This window comes from Eleutherodactylus coqui, chromosome 10, assembly GCF_035609145.1.
Source record: "Eleutherodactylus coqui strain aEleCoq1 chromosome 10, aEleCoq1.hap1, whole genome shotgun sequence".
Classification (NCBI taxonomy): Eukaryota; Metazoa; Chordata; class Amphibia; order Anura; family Eleutherodactylidae; genus Eleutherodactylus; species Eleutherodactylus coqui.
In genome coordinates, this window is record NC_089846.1 from 143272693 (window position 1) to 143286874 (window position 14182).

Sequence of the window (14182 nt, forward strand, 5' to 3'; positions counted from 1 at the left end):
TAGAAGCTCTTTCTAACGTGCAACACATCATCTCCAACTCTTGGGTTTTCATTTGCAGTTTCTTACAGTCCTGTTCATACTGCGCAGCTTGTGCCTCCAGACATACTCTGCGGTCAGCCTCATCTCTGGCTACATCTCTGAGGTCTTGTATCTCTTCATGGGCTGATGAAAGATATCCCTTTAACTTTTCTTTCTTACTTCTCATCTCTTTTAAGCGCTGTTCATACTGAACATTCATCTGTTGCAGCAACACTCGGCGATCAGCTTCCTCCTTAGCCAACCTCTCAAAATGCTCCTTCTCCTTTAAGAGAGCTGCACTTTTTGTTTTTAGCTGCTCCACCTCTTGAAGACTACTTTCTTTCTCAAACTGTGTTTTCAACTTTTCACACTTAGGGGCTTGTTCTCCCAACACAGCCGTGTGATCAGTTTCAGTTTGTCGTATAAGGGGCTCATTCCCTGTAGTCTTGAGTGACTCTGTCAGTGCAGCCAACTGTTTTATTAGGCGTTGCCTTTCTTCCCGCTGCACCCGCATAGCCTCTCCATGGGCTTTCAGCTGCTGAGCCATGGCCTCCTGTTGTGCTTTCTGCTGCTGAGCCACTGTCTCCTGTTGCAGCACTATCTCTGGCATCCATTGCTTCAGCCATTCCTCCATACTGGCTGTATCTGGTTGCTGCACCGTTGCAGCTTCCACCCGGGACATGGGGTTATGGCACGCTCAGACAATCTCTGTTTGGGCGGTTGCCCTTAGCAACGGTTCTCCAGTTGCTGCAGCAGAATGTCCATTAATTGGTGTATGTCTCTTTAAGACCGCTGCCCACATCAAAACACCATATGTGGGGGATTAGCGTTTAGGGGCAGTAGCAGCGTGGGCCTCCGCGGCCAGAGACAGTGACACCGGGCAACAATGTTCTTTAGTCCAGGCTTTGCCTGGGTTTATTGCAGCAGAAACAAAACCAAAAACGGAAATACAGGCCTTAACTTCAGGCCAACATAAAATAATCACCTGCTCGTCTGAGCGCTTACTACACAGAGTCCGGCCCTGACTACTCACTTCAAAATACTTCTTGCTTGCTGCACACAGCCAGTCCGGTCCTCAGACCTGTGGAGGTCTCACCACACCCTCCTGGGTGTTGAGGTTAGGGGCGTCACCTTGTCAACCTCGCCTTTGCCTCTCTCAGCCCACACGCTGGGCTCCTTGCTCCACAGAGCCCTCTCTCTGGCTCTCAGCCAGACGCCTTCTCTCTCCTCTGACCTGCAGGCCCAGGCTTTATAAGGCCTGGTACCAGCCTCACCTGGTCCGTGGGAGTGGCCATCCCACCCTTCGCTTTGACCACTCCAGGAAAAGCCGGCCCGGACTATGCGGCTTGGAGCCACTTACAACACTACAACGTGTCAGTAACATAGCGTTACTGACACAGAAATGTGGGCTTCCTCCACCGAGCCCAGGCCGCTCGGTGGTACGTATCCACCCTCCAGCACTTTATCAGTCACTGTCTCACAGCATCCTTACTCACAGAACGTCTCACATGTCGTAGACGTCACTAAAATATCCAGAAGTCTTCACATCACACTACCGGCGGCCCCATTACCATGTTACACATTACTCTATTTGAATCACATTACTCAAATCCTATGTCCCGTGCCTCACTGCGCTATTCCATATACCGCATCATAAACACATCAGCATACACTAACCATCATATACATCACACTTCAGTATAACACTTTACGTCATATCACATCAATACAAACGCTTTATATAACATCATATGAACCCATACATTATCCTGCAAGTCCTTGTGTAACCCCAAACTATGGCACCATTACTATTCTATGCTCTCTCTCACAGTCCCGCGAGTCCTCGTTTTCCCACCCTGGCCAGGGACTTTTCGCGATTTGTCCCAGAGGTTATATTTCACTTATGCTCTTTTGGAACACATTTTGCTGCTTGCTCTCGCTTCTTTCATTGGCAGCGTCCACTGTGCATGATCTTCTGCCCCAACGCTGCGGTATACGGTAATAACTCCCTCTCCTTCCACGCTCTGCAGGACATTTCACCTCGAGGGTCGGTCCTTCTGCTATTCTTGTGTCGTTGGTCTGCAGCTGCCACTCTGCCCCTCTTCAATAGCCGCCGCCACCATGTTCTACCTCTGTCTGGTGCTGCGTCTGCCTGTTGGATCTGGAGCTGTGTCGCAGCCCCCAAGCTTTAATAGATGCGCCATAATCTCCCATGCTTCATGGAATGTTGACCCCATGAGTGTCATGGGGTCAACATTAACAATAAAGTTGAACTTTTTAGGAAGTGCTGGGATTTTTGTTTTATTTTTTTGGATCACTATACGTATCTCCAGGGGGCCATTGGATCATCCCTGTGCACTACTCTAAGCAACATTCAGGTTGAGAGCAACATTTGCAAGATTGGGTGAGCTGACCTTTTTTCAGTTCTTTTTTTATTTCCTCCAAAATGGTGCTTGAAGTGCTCCTTAACCCCTGCTTGCTGCCGCTGTACTCTGACAGGGGAGCAGGGGATTGGACCGTTGCCTCCGTTCGCCCTACTGTAGCACTCTCTTCCTCCCTGGCTGTAGTCTTGATCTGGCAGAGGGGGCCCTTTCCCCCAGCAGAAGTCCCACACCTGGGGATGGGGCTTAACACCATGGCCCTCCGCCGCTCTGACACAGTCCCTTACACGGACTCCAAAGACTTTCTATGGAGCCATATACGGGTCCGAGCAGCGATTAAAAGGGCCAAATGAGCACAGCACTCAGCTGAGCACTTCTGTCCGCTCATTTCAGCAATCGGTGGGAGTCTCAGCACTCGGCTCCCACCAATCAAATCACTATGATGCTTTTTAAAGGTTTAGTTACACTTTAAGAAATCAATAAGTACCAAATGTTGAACCAAAATGACATCACAATAAAAAACGGACAACATGTTGTTCCATGGAAAACTTCTTAAACCGAGAGATTGTGCAATGTTGCATTCGCCGACCCTTTACTCGTTGCCCGCCACTATCAAATCAGAACATTTTAATTACCAGAAATTACCAGGAATCCACAAGTTTACTATATGACAAGCTCACATGCGTCAGTAAAATAACAATCTGCCAGTAATTATTTCACTGATGTTGACAGATTGTCGCAATCCATAATAATTTATAGGTGAAACACATTTTAGACTTTAAAAAACATGATGCCGACAATAAGAAGCTGATGAGGCAAGTGTTCTATTTAGGGCAGTAAATCGGGACATACTATCACATGGGCAGAAGTGATGGTGTAGAGTAAGAAGTAAGGCTTGGGCAAATTTGTCTTCATTGTTTAAGAATAGTTGGGGGAACTGCTCTCACATCATGTTATCATCCTGAAGATTCATCATGGACCAGGGGTGGCTCAAAGCTTAAAATGCACCTCAATCTTGTACTGGTTGGTATCACACACCCCTACTGACATGGGAGAGAAGGACTTAAAGATTCACACGGGCGCACAATACGCAGAGAATAGAACTTATTGATGTCAACTTTTCTGCAAACTGGGAGTTATGGGAGCTGAGACCTGACCTTGGAGCCTGGGGGAGCAGGAGAGGTCCCTCTGCCCCACATGAGTACTATACATTAGGAGGCCCTGTCATTGTGGCGTAGGGTCTTTAAGTTTCACCTCCACTCCTTATGCGCATTCCTTTGCAAAATAAGTTACAAAATAAGCTTTAAGTATCTCCGTATCTATCTTTTCAAATCCTCATTTCCCGTCTACCCAATAAAAAGTAAGAAACTTCTATTCTAAGACATGAAATACTTTCCATACACAGTGCAAGCAGTCGGCTGAAGAACAAGCTATCTCTGTATCTCTGCAGACTCCAAGGCCAAGAACAACAATGAGAAAGACGAGAGATTTCTAAAACAATGCTGAAAGTCAGAGGAACGTGATGTACCCTAATAAGGTAGAATGCCGGCTGCTCGGGTTTGGTCGGAGATCCCCTTAACAAGCAGCAGCCTGGCGTTACCAATGCTCCTGCGAATGATTCACATATTGGCAGCAGACTCATTCTATCACATTAATGATTTCTAAAGAAACAAATGACTAACATTTAGGAGATGCTGTCTTGACATGGGTGGGTGAGAGTGCTGCGGCAGAAGAGACCGCATTAACAGAGAAGACATAAATGAGACCATTCTGGTGCCAGGATGTAAGCTGGGTAATGCTGGTGGACTGTGAGACATCTGCCCATCCTCAGATCGTCTGCCCAGACAAGGCATATTCTATCCCTTTACTATAATATTGAGCACTATTGATTTCATTTTTTTTTCTTTTTTTTAAAATCAAGGCCAGTTCCATATGCCCAATTCTACATACAACGAGGCATATGAACCTAAATACCATGCCACCTAGTTAAAGTGAACCTCTGTGCCTGGAGAAACAAAGATGGCCACACCAGCTTCTGTGACTACCTGATGCGCACTGTGTATTAGTATGCATCATTAGTTAACCAGTGCTGTCCACAGCAGCAGTGCTGACCCGGAAGGTCACTTTAAATACCATTATATAGTGCTGAAAATAATACTGACATACAGTGACAAAATAACAGCTTCATATTACATCACTATACAATATTGAAATAATATCGCCATGTAATTAATTTTAAGTTTTATAGTAGTTGCAAGCCTTGGTGAGCGGCCAAAGGTTCCGCTCCCTTCAGCAGATATGGGTATTGCACGCTTTGTGACCGCTCTTGTTGCTCCACCCTTAGCCCGGGCCGTATGGCTGCAATCCCTATTACACTAAGGTCAGGCCTACATGGTGCCATGTGTCGCGTGACAAAACATTTGTGCGACTTGCTGTTAAAAAACAGCCCAAACGTAGACAGGTCACAGGCAAATCACAGTGCAATACTACTTATATGTCTATGGTGGAAAGCTAAAATATCACGCAGCCTTTAAGGGGTTGTGCCAAGTTCTAAAGTTATCCCCACCGATCTAATGAGGAGGGGTCCTGAAGGTCCCCACCCGAATGGAGTGGAGGTCACACAAGTGCCCACTGCTGCATTCATGTTAACAGGAGCGCTGTAAATTGCAGAGTACGAGCGCTTGCCAATCTCTAGCAGTGTGATTGAAATAAATCAAGCCGCGGCGTACATGCACAACGGACACTTCATTGATACGGGGACATTTGGGACGCCTGTTCTTGAGATTGGTGGGGATCCCAGTGGTCAGACTCCACAGATCTTAAAGTTATCCCCTGTCTTGTGGACAGAGGATAACTTTAGAATTTGGTACAACCCTTGTAAAGGGAACTCATCATATTGAGCATGCAGTGCTATTTGTTTTAAATGGGAAATAAAGCTATGTGGACTCAGTGTGTGTATGTGTGTGTGTGTATATATACAGTATATATATATATATATATATAAATATATATATATATATATATATATATACATACATACACACACACACATACACGTGTATCTACAGAAAAAAAAGTCAGTAAAACTTGAAATGTATTTGTTTAAACCCCTGCTTATTCTGGGCTTAGGACCGCCCACTGGACTCCCATCAGTAATTGACAGTCATCTCTGTATGCACATACAGGAAAGGCTGTCAGTTACTGAGTAGGACCGCCCACTGGACTCCTAAACTCCTAAACCCAGGTTTAAAGGAATAAATTACAAGTTCCACTTAATCTTACTCTACAAATATGTATATAATCTGCTGAGCCGCTCCTGCTTCATAGCATGCTGCTCGCGGATCGGACAGCATTTTCCTTGTGACAGGGTCCCTTTAAATGCATCCCAGTTTTCAGTGTATCTCTCTGAGCGAATGGTGTACTAAGGTACAAAGAATCCTAAATATTTTCATGAAGATTATGAGTCATTTATTCCGTTGGCAAGCAATGTGGGCTTTTTGTTTGCATGGGCACGCCATGCGATTGGAGGTTACGCTACTCTCATTGTTTCCAGATTTATAGATGAAGGAAGTTATTCACATCCTGTCAGAAGTGAGGAACTTGACCTCTTATCTCTCTGACATGTTTAAGTGGTCCTAGAGACGCTCAATGGTTTGATGCATGAAGGTAATAATGAACCACATTTCAATCTAGTGGTAGGAGTGTTGCTTTTCTTAAGGCTTCTGTAGTTGGGTAATTTGTGACTGCAGTTTTGCGTTTGCAAATCGTTTGCGCAAACCACAGACGATAGAAGCCATTGATTCCGATGGGTTCCCTCATGTTCCATAATATACATGACATGCTCTATATTTATGCACTCAAGGCACCATAGGATCTTGTACTGAGCTGCACGATTACGCAGTGTTATTATGTCATGCTATCATGAGCGCATCTACTCATACACTCGTCTGCAGGAGCCCTTATACAGGTGAAGAGTTTGTAAAGTCTTAGAAGGGGAAAAAATAAACCTATGACACCCCTCCTAACCCACATTGCAGGCTTCTCACCAGCTAAGCCAGAAACCTACTGCACACTGATGAGGACTATACACCCTGAAACAGCTGTCTCTGTATGGTTTTCTATTCCCAATCATTGTTAAGGCTTGTTAAAAAGTCACATTGATTTGAAGAAATGCTGCCATCCAATAGGTGGCGCTGCAGAGGTATTTTTCCATCTTCCTCATTTGCATAAATTACCCAGAGGAGCTTGCATGGCCTTATAAGTCTCCTCACTCACCTTCTAGGTATCCCCACACCCCTTTTTGGTGCTCTCCTTGGGGAGAGACTATACCATCCCCGACCCACTCACCCCCTCTGTGTCTCCACACACTTTTTGGGTGCTCTCCTTAAGGAGACGTGACACCCCTCCTGACATACACAGTGAAAACACGGTCGTTGGCATGAGCCCTAAGTGACTGGGCTTTGACAAACCTCATTGGCTCTCAGCAGGAGAAAGCCACAGTGGGAAATAATTGTGCTGCAATTTTCCAATCTGCAGTATGCACTATTTGTCTGTCATGGAAAAGTAAGGCATCTGCACCATGGATTTCATTCATTGCACTGCAGTGAAAACACATACTAACATGTGCAATGAAGTCACAACTACTGCGGCCGGGGACCGAGCTGTCCAAAATAAGAAGAAACTGCTCAGAATTCTTCGAAAAAATGCGCATAGAGGAATCTTGAAAAACTACTGCACATTTGGTATTAGTGAGTTGAAAAGGTCACTTCAAGGAAGCAGCCGCCCTAAAAACCAATTACATTTCCATCTTCAGGTTAAATTTGTCCACTTGTTCCCATAAGCGGCCCTCAGACTGCTGAATATAACATTAGCTGTCATCCATGAGACGTCAGGACAGAAAAATGAAAAGGAATCTAATCTGATGCTCAAAAAGCACACAGGTCGTGGTTGCACCACATGAAAAGACTTTTTACTAAATCCCTTAGGCTAGTGGTACACGGATGTATATTTGGGCCGTGTACTGTCCATGTAACTAAACAGACAGCACACAGTCCCACTATAGCTTAAGGGGGAAGCATTTCCCAACGCTCCCCTTAAAGCTGGGGGTGGCTCAACCACTTGGAGCAGTGGCTCCAAACACCACCACTAAGTGTTGCCCCCTCTGGCAAGTGAACCAGCTAGGAGGAGGGACGAAGAGAGAAGACAAACCAAGTGCCGGGTAGGCTTCCAACTTCCCTGGCAGTGTAGTGGCAGGGAGCCAGGAGTATGAAAGTCACAGGGAAGTGCCATTGGGGGGAAGGCTCCACTGCCTTTGATGACACGGGCGATGATGTGAATAGCTCATCATGGCCCTGAAAACTGCCCTATCATAGGGAACAGTATGGAGTGAATCCCTGCCCTTCATTCAGAATTTGATTGAATGCTCCAAGGCATTGTAAAAGGAGTGACTGCTTCATCACAAGGTTGGAGAGGGCGCAGAGACTTTCATATGAGCAGGAGTGCTGTGTGCAACAAGAGAGATCTGGGGACACAATAACCTACAGAGGAGACTGTGGGGACCTGTGGCTATGCCGGAGTTACAGTAAAGATGCTAAGGACCACAAGCTATAGACCAGAGGTGACCTAGAGTTGAGGAGGGGAGTTCCAGAGGTGCCACAGACTACAGAAATACTACCATCCTGGGTGCAACAATTTTCAAGCAAGAAAGAAAAGGCAGGCGCTGTGTCTTCAGCTCCAAGAGGAATGTTCATCAAGATTTTGCAGCACTTGTGGTTGAGGAATGCATCCAATTCCAGATTAGCTTGAATTGGTTGAGGCCAGTGGCCACGCAACTACCGTAAGTAAGGCTGGCCTAATTGAAAATGGATCGGTGTTCACACCAGTAAGAACATGTTAGAGATCCAGCAGGCCTCCTGCAAGTGGAATGAGATACTACTTATCCATACAATAGGGATTTATTTAAGAACGGGTAAAGGATCTGGGAATGTTTAGCTTGCAAAAAAGAAGGCTGAGAGGAGACTTAATAGCGGTCTACAAATATCTGAAGGACTGTCACAGTGCAGAGGGATCAGCCCTATTCTCATATGTACAAGGAAAGACTAGAAGCAATGGGGTGAAAGGGAGGAGACACAGATTAGATATTAGACAGTGAGGGGGATCAATGAGTGGAACAGGTTACCATGGGAGGTGGTGAGTTCTCTTTCAATGGAAGTGTTCAAACAAAGACCGGACAAATATCTGTCTGGGATAATTTAGTAAATCTTGCACTGAGCAGGGGGTTAGACCCGATGACCCCAGAGGACCCTTCCAACTCTACCATTCTATGATTATTTTGGTTAAGCGTGAACTATTGCTGGGACTTCTACCGTAATCGAGCCTAACACTTATATTAAACCAAAGTTTAAGTAGGCTGTTTCCATGTGTCATAGCTATAGCGGTTTCACTCATTTTGGATAAGAATCAAGTTGCTTTCATAATACTGATTTGCCAAAGTGTGATACTATTACTGTTGTGATCACATATGGGGTAAAAATGTATGACCTAAATACTGTGTGTGTGTCCCCTTCTAAATAAGGGAGATGGAATAAATCCTCTACAGTGCCACCTATTGAAAGGCAGCATTTCAATAGGTGGCACTGTAGAGGATTTATTCCATCTCCCTTATTTGCATATTACCCAGAGGAGCGTGCGTGGCCATTTGAGTCTCCTCACTTAGTTTATAGTATATAATTGCTCTCCCTAAGGAGAAAAGAGCGTTTCTGACCCCTGTCCCCTTCTATGAATGGTGCTAATGCCCTTGCCTTTCAATGCTGAGGTCCTAATCCCATCAAGGAATTTGAACCTAAGACCACTTTGAAAAAAACTCCATCTAGATGTTGTCATTGGTCAGATTTGAATCTACAACTCCAGCACTGCAAAGCAGCAACACTAACAAATCTACCTACAACCTAAATACATGAGCGGTATTCAAGTGAAGACTTGCTGATGCAAGAAGCCGCAGCACTAAGTGTTCCGTTGTAGCACCACAACCATCGAGAGACCACAGCAGCGAATGTATCTTCAAAGACCAAAACCAGCCAGACACTGTAGCAGTGTTCTTTCGAAGACCTGTAGGGATTGTTCAGTTGAGGACCACTCACACCATATGTTTTCGGGAACCAATGAGAATTAGGTGGGGGGGGGGGGGAATGTTCAATCAGTGTTCGGTGGAAGGTGCACACTGAACGAGTGCGGGGCTCCCTGCAAGGTTGTTGGCTGGTTGTTGAAAGTCAATGATTACCTGCTTACATCAGACGATTTGTAGGTGGGCTGAAACAATGCGACTGGTGAATGAATTCTCGCTTGTCACCTGGTCTATCGAGCAACTATTCGGACAATGGTTGTGTCGCGTAAAGCAGCCTTAAGACTTTGAAAGGAAAAATCTATGCAAGGAACACTTCTCTGTAGAAGTACACAGTACAAGAGACTATATCTAGCTATCCAGCGCCTCTCATGTTTAACAAAGCTACAACTGTATTCATTGGACAAACATCAATGAAACCTGCAGGTTCTGTTAATGATCACATATATGTGAAAAATGATACCCAGTACAAACTGGTTGGGTGACATTTAGCTCTGTGACAAGGAGTCTTCACACGGTGACATGCAGGCCGCTTCTATTATTTTATTACAAAGAATCAATCAAAGCCAATTGTTGACATGTTGCTACGGGAACCTTTTTATTATACTGTAATCCTTATAAAGAGCAATGCAGAAAATGTGTTTATTCTCTCTGGATTCTGTCCAAGGGGCGGGTTTGGTACAACAGACACAATTGCTGTGTAGAAAACAGCTCTAACAAGGTCCAGCTACACAACATCACGATATGAAAAAAAGACAAAATATCCTCTGAACAGAAGATACTTTCCAAGGTCGCAGCCCCTCCACCATGCATCTGGGAATGTTCAGAGGAACAACGTTACATGTAGGCCTCATGTCCACGGGGAAAATCAGGCCCACCACGGATTCTCTATGGAAAATCCGCAGCAGGTCCCTCCTGCCCCGCAGACATGAGGGCTGAAAATAAGAATAAACTCACCTGCTGCGGTCCGTGCGTGTCTTCCTTCGTTCGAGGCCGGATCTTCTTTCTTCAGCCCGGTGGATGTGCTCGGCACGCTGGCTGCGTGCCGCATGCATGCGCTGGGCACATCCACGGAAGGATGTGCCCGAAGGAAGGAAGACCTGCATCGCCCGGAGCAGGTGAGTTTAATTCAGGCGCGGGTCTCCTGCAGATCCGGACGGCTTCCATAGGCTTCAATAGAAGCCTGTAGGAGCCGTCCCCACGGGAGACCCGCACCTAAATGGAGCATGTCCGGATTTGTTCCTGCACGCGGGACCCGCGCCTGCAGGGAAAAATGACATCCGCAGGTATTTAACTACCTGCGGGTGTCTAATGCATCCCTATGGGACGCGGATCCGCGTGCAGGAAAAACGCTGCGGATTTAAAATCCAAATTTGCCCGTGGACATGAGGCCTTAATGGTTTCATTGTATCATAAACTGGATTCAGCAGAATACCTTGAAGACAAATATGCATTCCCTAGCTGAATAGCTTTATCAACCGCTAGCAGATTATTTCTTTATGGACCATAGGATTAACTAAAATGATAGTATTGGGCAGATGAACATAATTCTAAAACTGCCCATAGGCCCTCTGTCCACGGCTAGCGACTGCATGAATGCTGACGTCACCGCTAAGGTAGTCAGCGCTTGTGCAGAGCATTCAAAGTTCTGCTGGCGGACGTCTCGCTCAGCGCTCCAGCCTCCTATGGGAAGAGGTGTGTGGGGAGCTTTTAAACAGGACGACAAGCTAAATAGTCAGCGAGTGCTAACAAGATTTTTTAAGCTGACTGAAAAGTCACTTATACAACCGCGAATGACAAGTGAGCGTTTTTTTTTTTGCTTCACACTGAACGATTATCGCTCGTTTGAACAAATTCTGAGCACCAATCGTTGTGTGTAAATGGACCTTTAGTGTTTCTGCAAGACAATATTATACTTCAAGCCCTAGTGAGACTGAATGACTACCTCTGTGTACAAGGAATATTCGTGCTGTATTAACAAATGCATAAAAGTTAAAACTGTTAGCAATAATTCAGAACATATAGAAACCTTCCGACTGGTGTGCCTCCTCCAAGGCTCTAAACAGCAAACTGTCTCCAAATGTTTTATGTACTCCATTTGGAAATCAAGTGAGTATTATGACAAATCCAATAAACCTAGAAGACCAAAATTTCTTGAAAAACTCTAAGAAGGATAGCTGAAAAAGATGTTCCTTTGAGATGTACTACCACCAAGACTTGGAGGCATACACCTGTATGTATGTCAGCATTAAGCTTTTTATCTGCATTTATAAGACGGCTTGCCCTTATTAATGACTTTCTGTGTCTATTAGGTGCTGAAAAGTCTCAATCTGATGGAGAACACAAGTTATCACCAACTGCATTAGGAGGAGGTGATGGATCTAAATCCTCATCTCTAACTACTCCTATGAAGAGATCGGTTTCCGTTGGCTATGCATGATGAGACTTTTAGCCCATTAAGATGATTGCACACCCATTGTGTCAGCTGCAGAGGTGGGAAATGTCTCGCTGGCTAAAGGTGTTGGTGGGACATCTCTCTTTGTGCATCACTAGCCTTAACATTTGGTGATAGACCATTGCTCTGAACTTGAGGTTTGTATATTAGACTGTGGTGAGAGATGCCTGTCTTGATGTCCTTGCATTAGGTGGAGGTGATAGATCTTAGTATTAGTAGGACAGAAGAGTCTGTGTTTTAGGATATGTATTCGGAGGAAGGTATAAGCTATGCCGTATTGTCTTTATATTAAGATATTACAGAAAGGTGTGTTATGCCATCTGTATATTAGAAGTAGAAGAGGGGTATGTGTCTTATGTATATTGGGGAGTCTATATCCGGTCTTCGAACATGAAGTCTATACCTGATCTACATGCATTTCCTAGTGTACTATGTCTTCTTAGGAAGAGTTCAGTGTCCTGATATATTTACAGTATATTGAGAATTCATTTGGAATTCTGCCTATTTGCAGAAACCCACTTAGTGTGACAATATATTAACAGGAGTCCTGAATCCTGTTGTTCATGTATTAGGAATAGGAAAAATGTCTGTTCTGCTGTCTCTATTTTGGGATGAGGTGATGAGGGGGGTTCTTGTGTTTGTCTAGCCTGCTGCAACACATTCTTCTCATTGTTTTGTTGATAATCAGTACACAATAGACTTGTCTGTACTCACCATTCTGCCCTAATACAGCTCCCAATGTTACCAGGAGAACCAGCACCTCAGACAGGAGTCCCATCCTGAAGATGACAAGACGTAGTCCCATTCCAAGACGACGCTAAAGAATGCTAACTCCACATCTGAGCCAAACAGTCCAACCCTGAACAACTCCTACCAAGTCAAAAATATCCAAATTCACGATTTTCACTTATTTTCCAAAACAATGCAAGCCGGTGAATTCTCACAGAGAATAATCAGGTCCAGTACAACAAAAAGAGGAGACAAAAATCCCAACTCTGCAGATCTGTCCAAATAAATAAAGCTTAAGAATAGAACATTGAAAACAAAGAAATACACTTTACAAAGTTAACTTTCCTGGAAGAGAGGCAAACTTCACAGAGTAGTTGAGGAAAGCAAGTTGGGAAGTGCACATTACAAGGGGCGGTGAGTGAGAGGAAAGGATTGTCTCTGAGCTTTGGAGTCTGCCCCTTTATTTGTGACTCACACCCACTGTAACTTTGTACAATAGCAGAGGGGGAACATTCCTTTGCTGGAGCTCATACTACTCAGAAAAGGAGGGAGGAGAAAGAGAAGGGGAGAGCCGTGCACTACTCTAATGCCAGCCATAGACAATGATACAATTCCTCCAGGTTCCTCCTGCATTCCAGAAGCGCATACAGGTATATTGGTCCTTGTAGACTTGGAGCCCCAGTGGGGAGCAGGGACTGGTGAGATTGATTATAGTCTGCTTGTGCAGTGCTGCTGAATAGGTTGAAGCTCCAGAAGCACTTGAAAAGAAATTTATTATAAAAAATTGTCCACTGTATCTTCATATTAGGAGTAGAAATGAGCAAAACTCAAAAATGTGTTTAGCTGACGAGTGGATTTCCTATGACATTAATGTATTTGCTCAACAAAAGACAAAGAAAGCTGAAATGTAGATCTATACTTCTGTATTTTAACCCTCATTGTCTTTTATGTGTCATATATGGCTCCCTATTAAAGGGGATGTCCAGGGAGGCTAAATACTTAACGTCTGAACCTTCACTTCCAGCAAGGTTCTGACACCAGGTCATGTAGTATGGACTCTTGCATTGCCCATCACGTATTTTCAGGGGGCTGACTATTGGGCTAATTTCAATATCTAAATCAGCCCCATTCTCTGTTTCTGCATTGGCCATGACAGTGAAGATAGCTGGCATAGTTATTTAAATAAGCTGGACAGCCACCCCCTACAATGATGTGATAGGTAACAGAAAGAGCCATGCCATGTGACCTGGTGTTAGAACTGGACCTGAAGTGGAGGTTCTGACACCACCGGACCGGACAACCACTTTAAGGGCACATTCACAAGTGGCAGAAAATTGTGCAGATTTTCAGCAGCGGAAATTTCCATCATTTCCGTGTCAAAATATGCATCATTGGATTTTGAAGTAGATCCGCAGCAGATTTCACCCTTTTGCACCCAAATCTGCGTCAAAGTCTGCATTAATGGTGCAGATTTTGATG

General features: G+C 44.8%; 1 protein-coding gene across 1 annotated transcript in view; it reads right to left on the reverse strand.

The window, feature by feature from the left end:
* Window positions 1–13105, reverse strand: part of AXL (AXL receptor tyrosine kinase) — a 76366-nt gene extending 63261 nt beyond the window's left edge. The window contains exon 1 of the mRNA XM_066582015.1: window positions 12689–13105. Coding sequence (XP_066438112.1) covers window positions 12689–12779 — 91 coding nt within the window. The 5' untranslated portion in view covers window positions 12780–13105. The remainder of the gene's footprint in view (window positions 1–12688) is intronic.
* Window positions 13106–14182: the final 1077 nt, after the last annotated feature.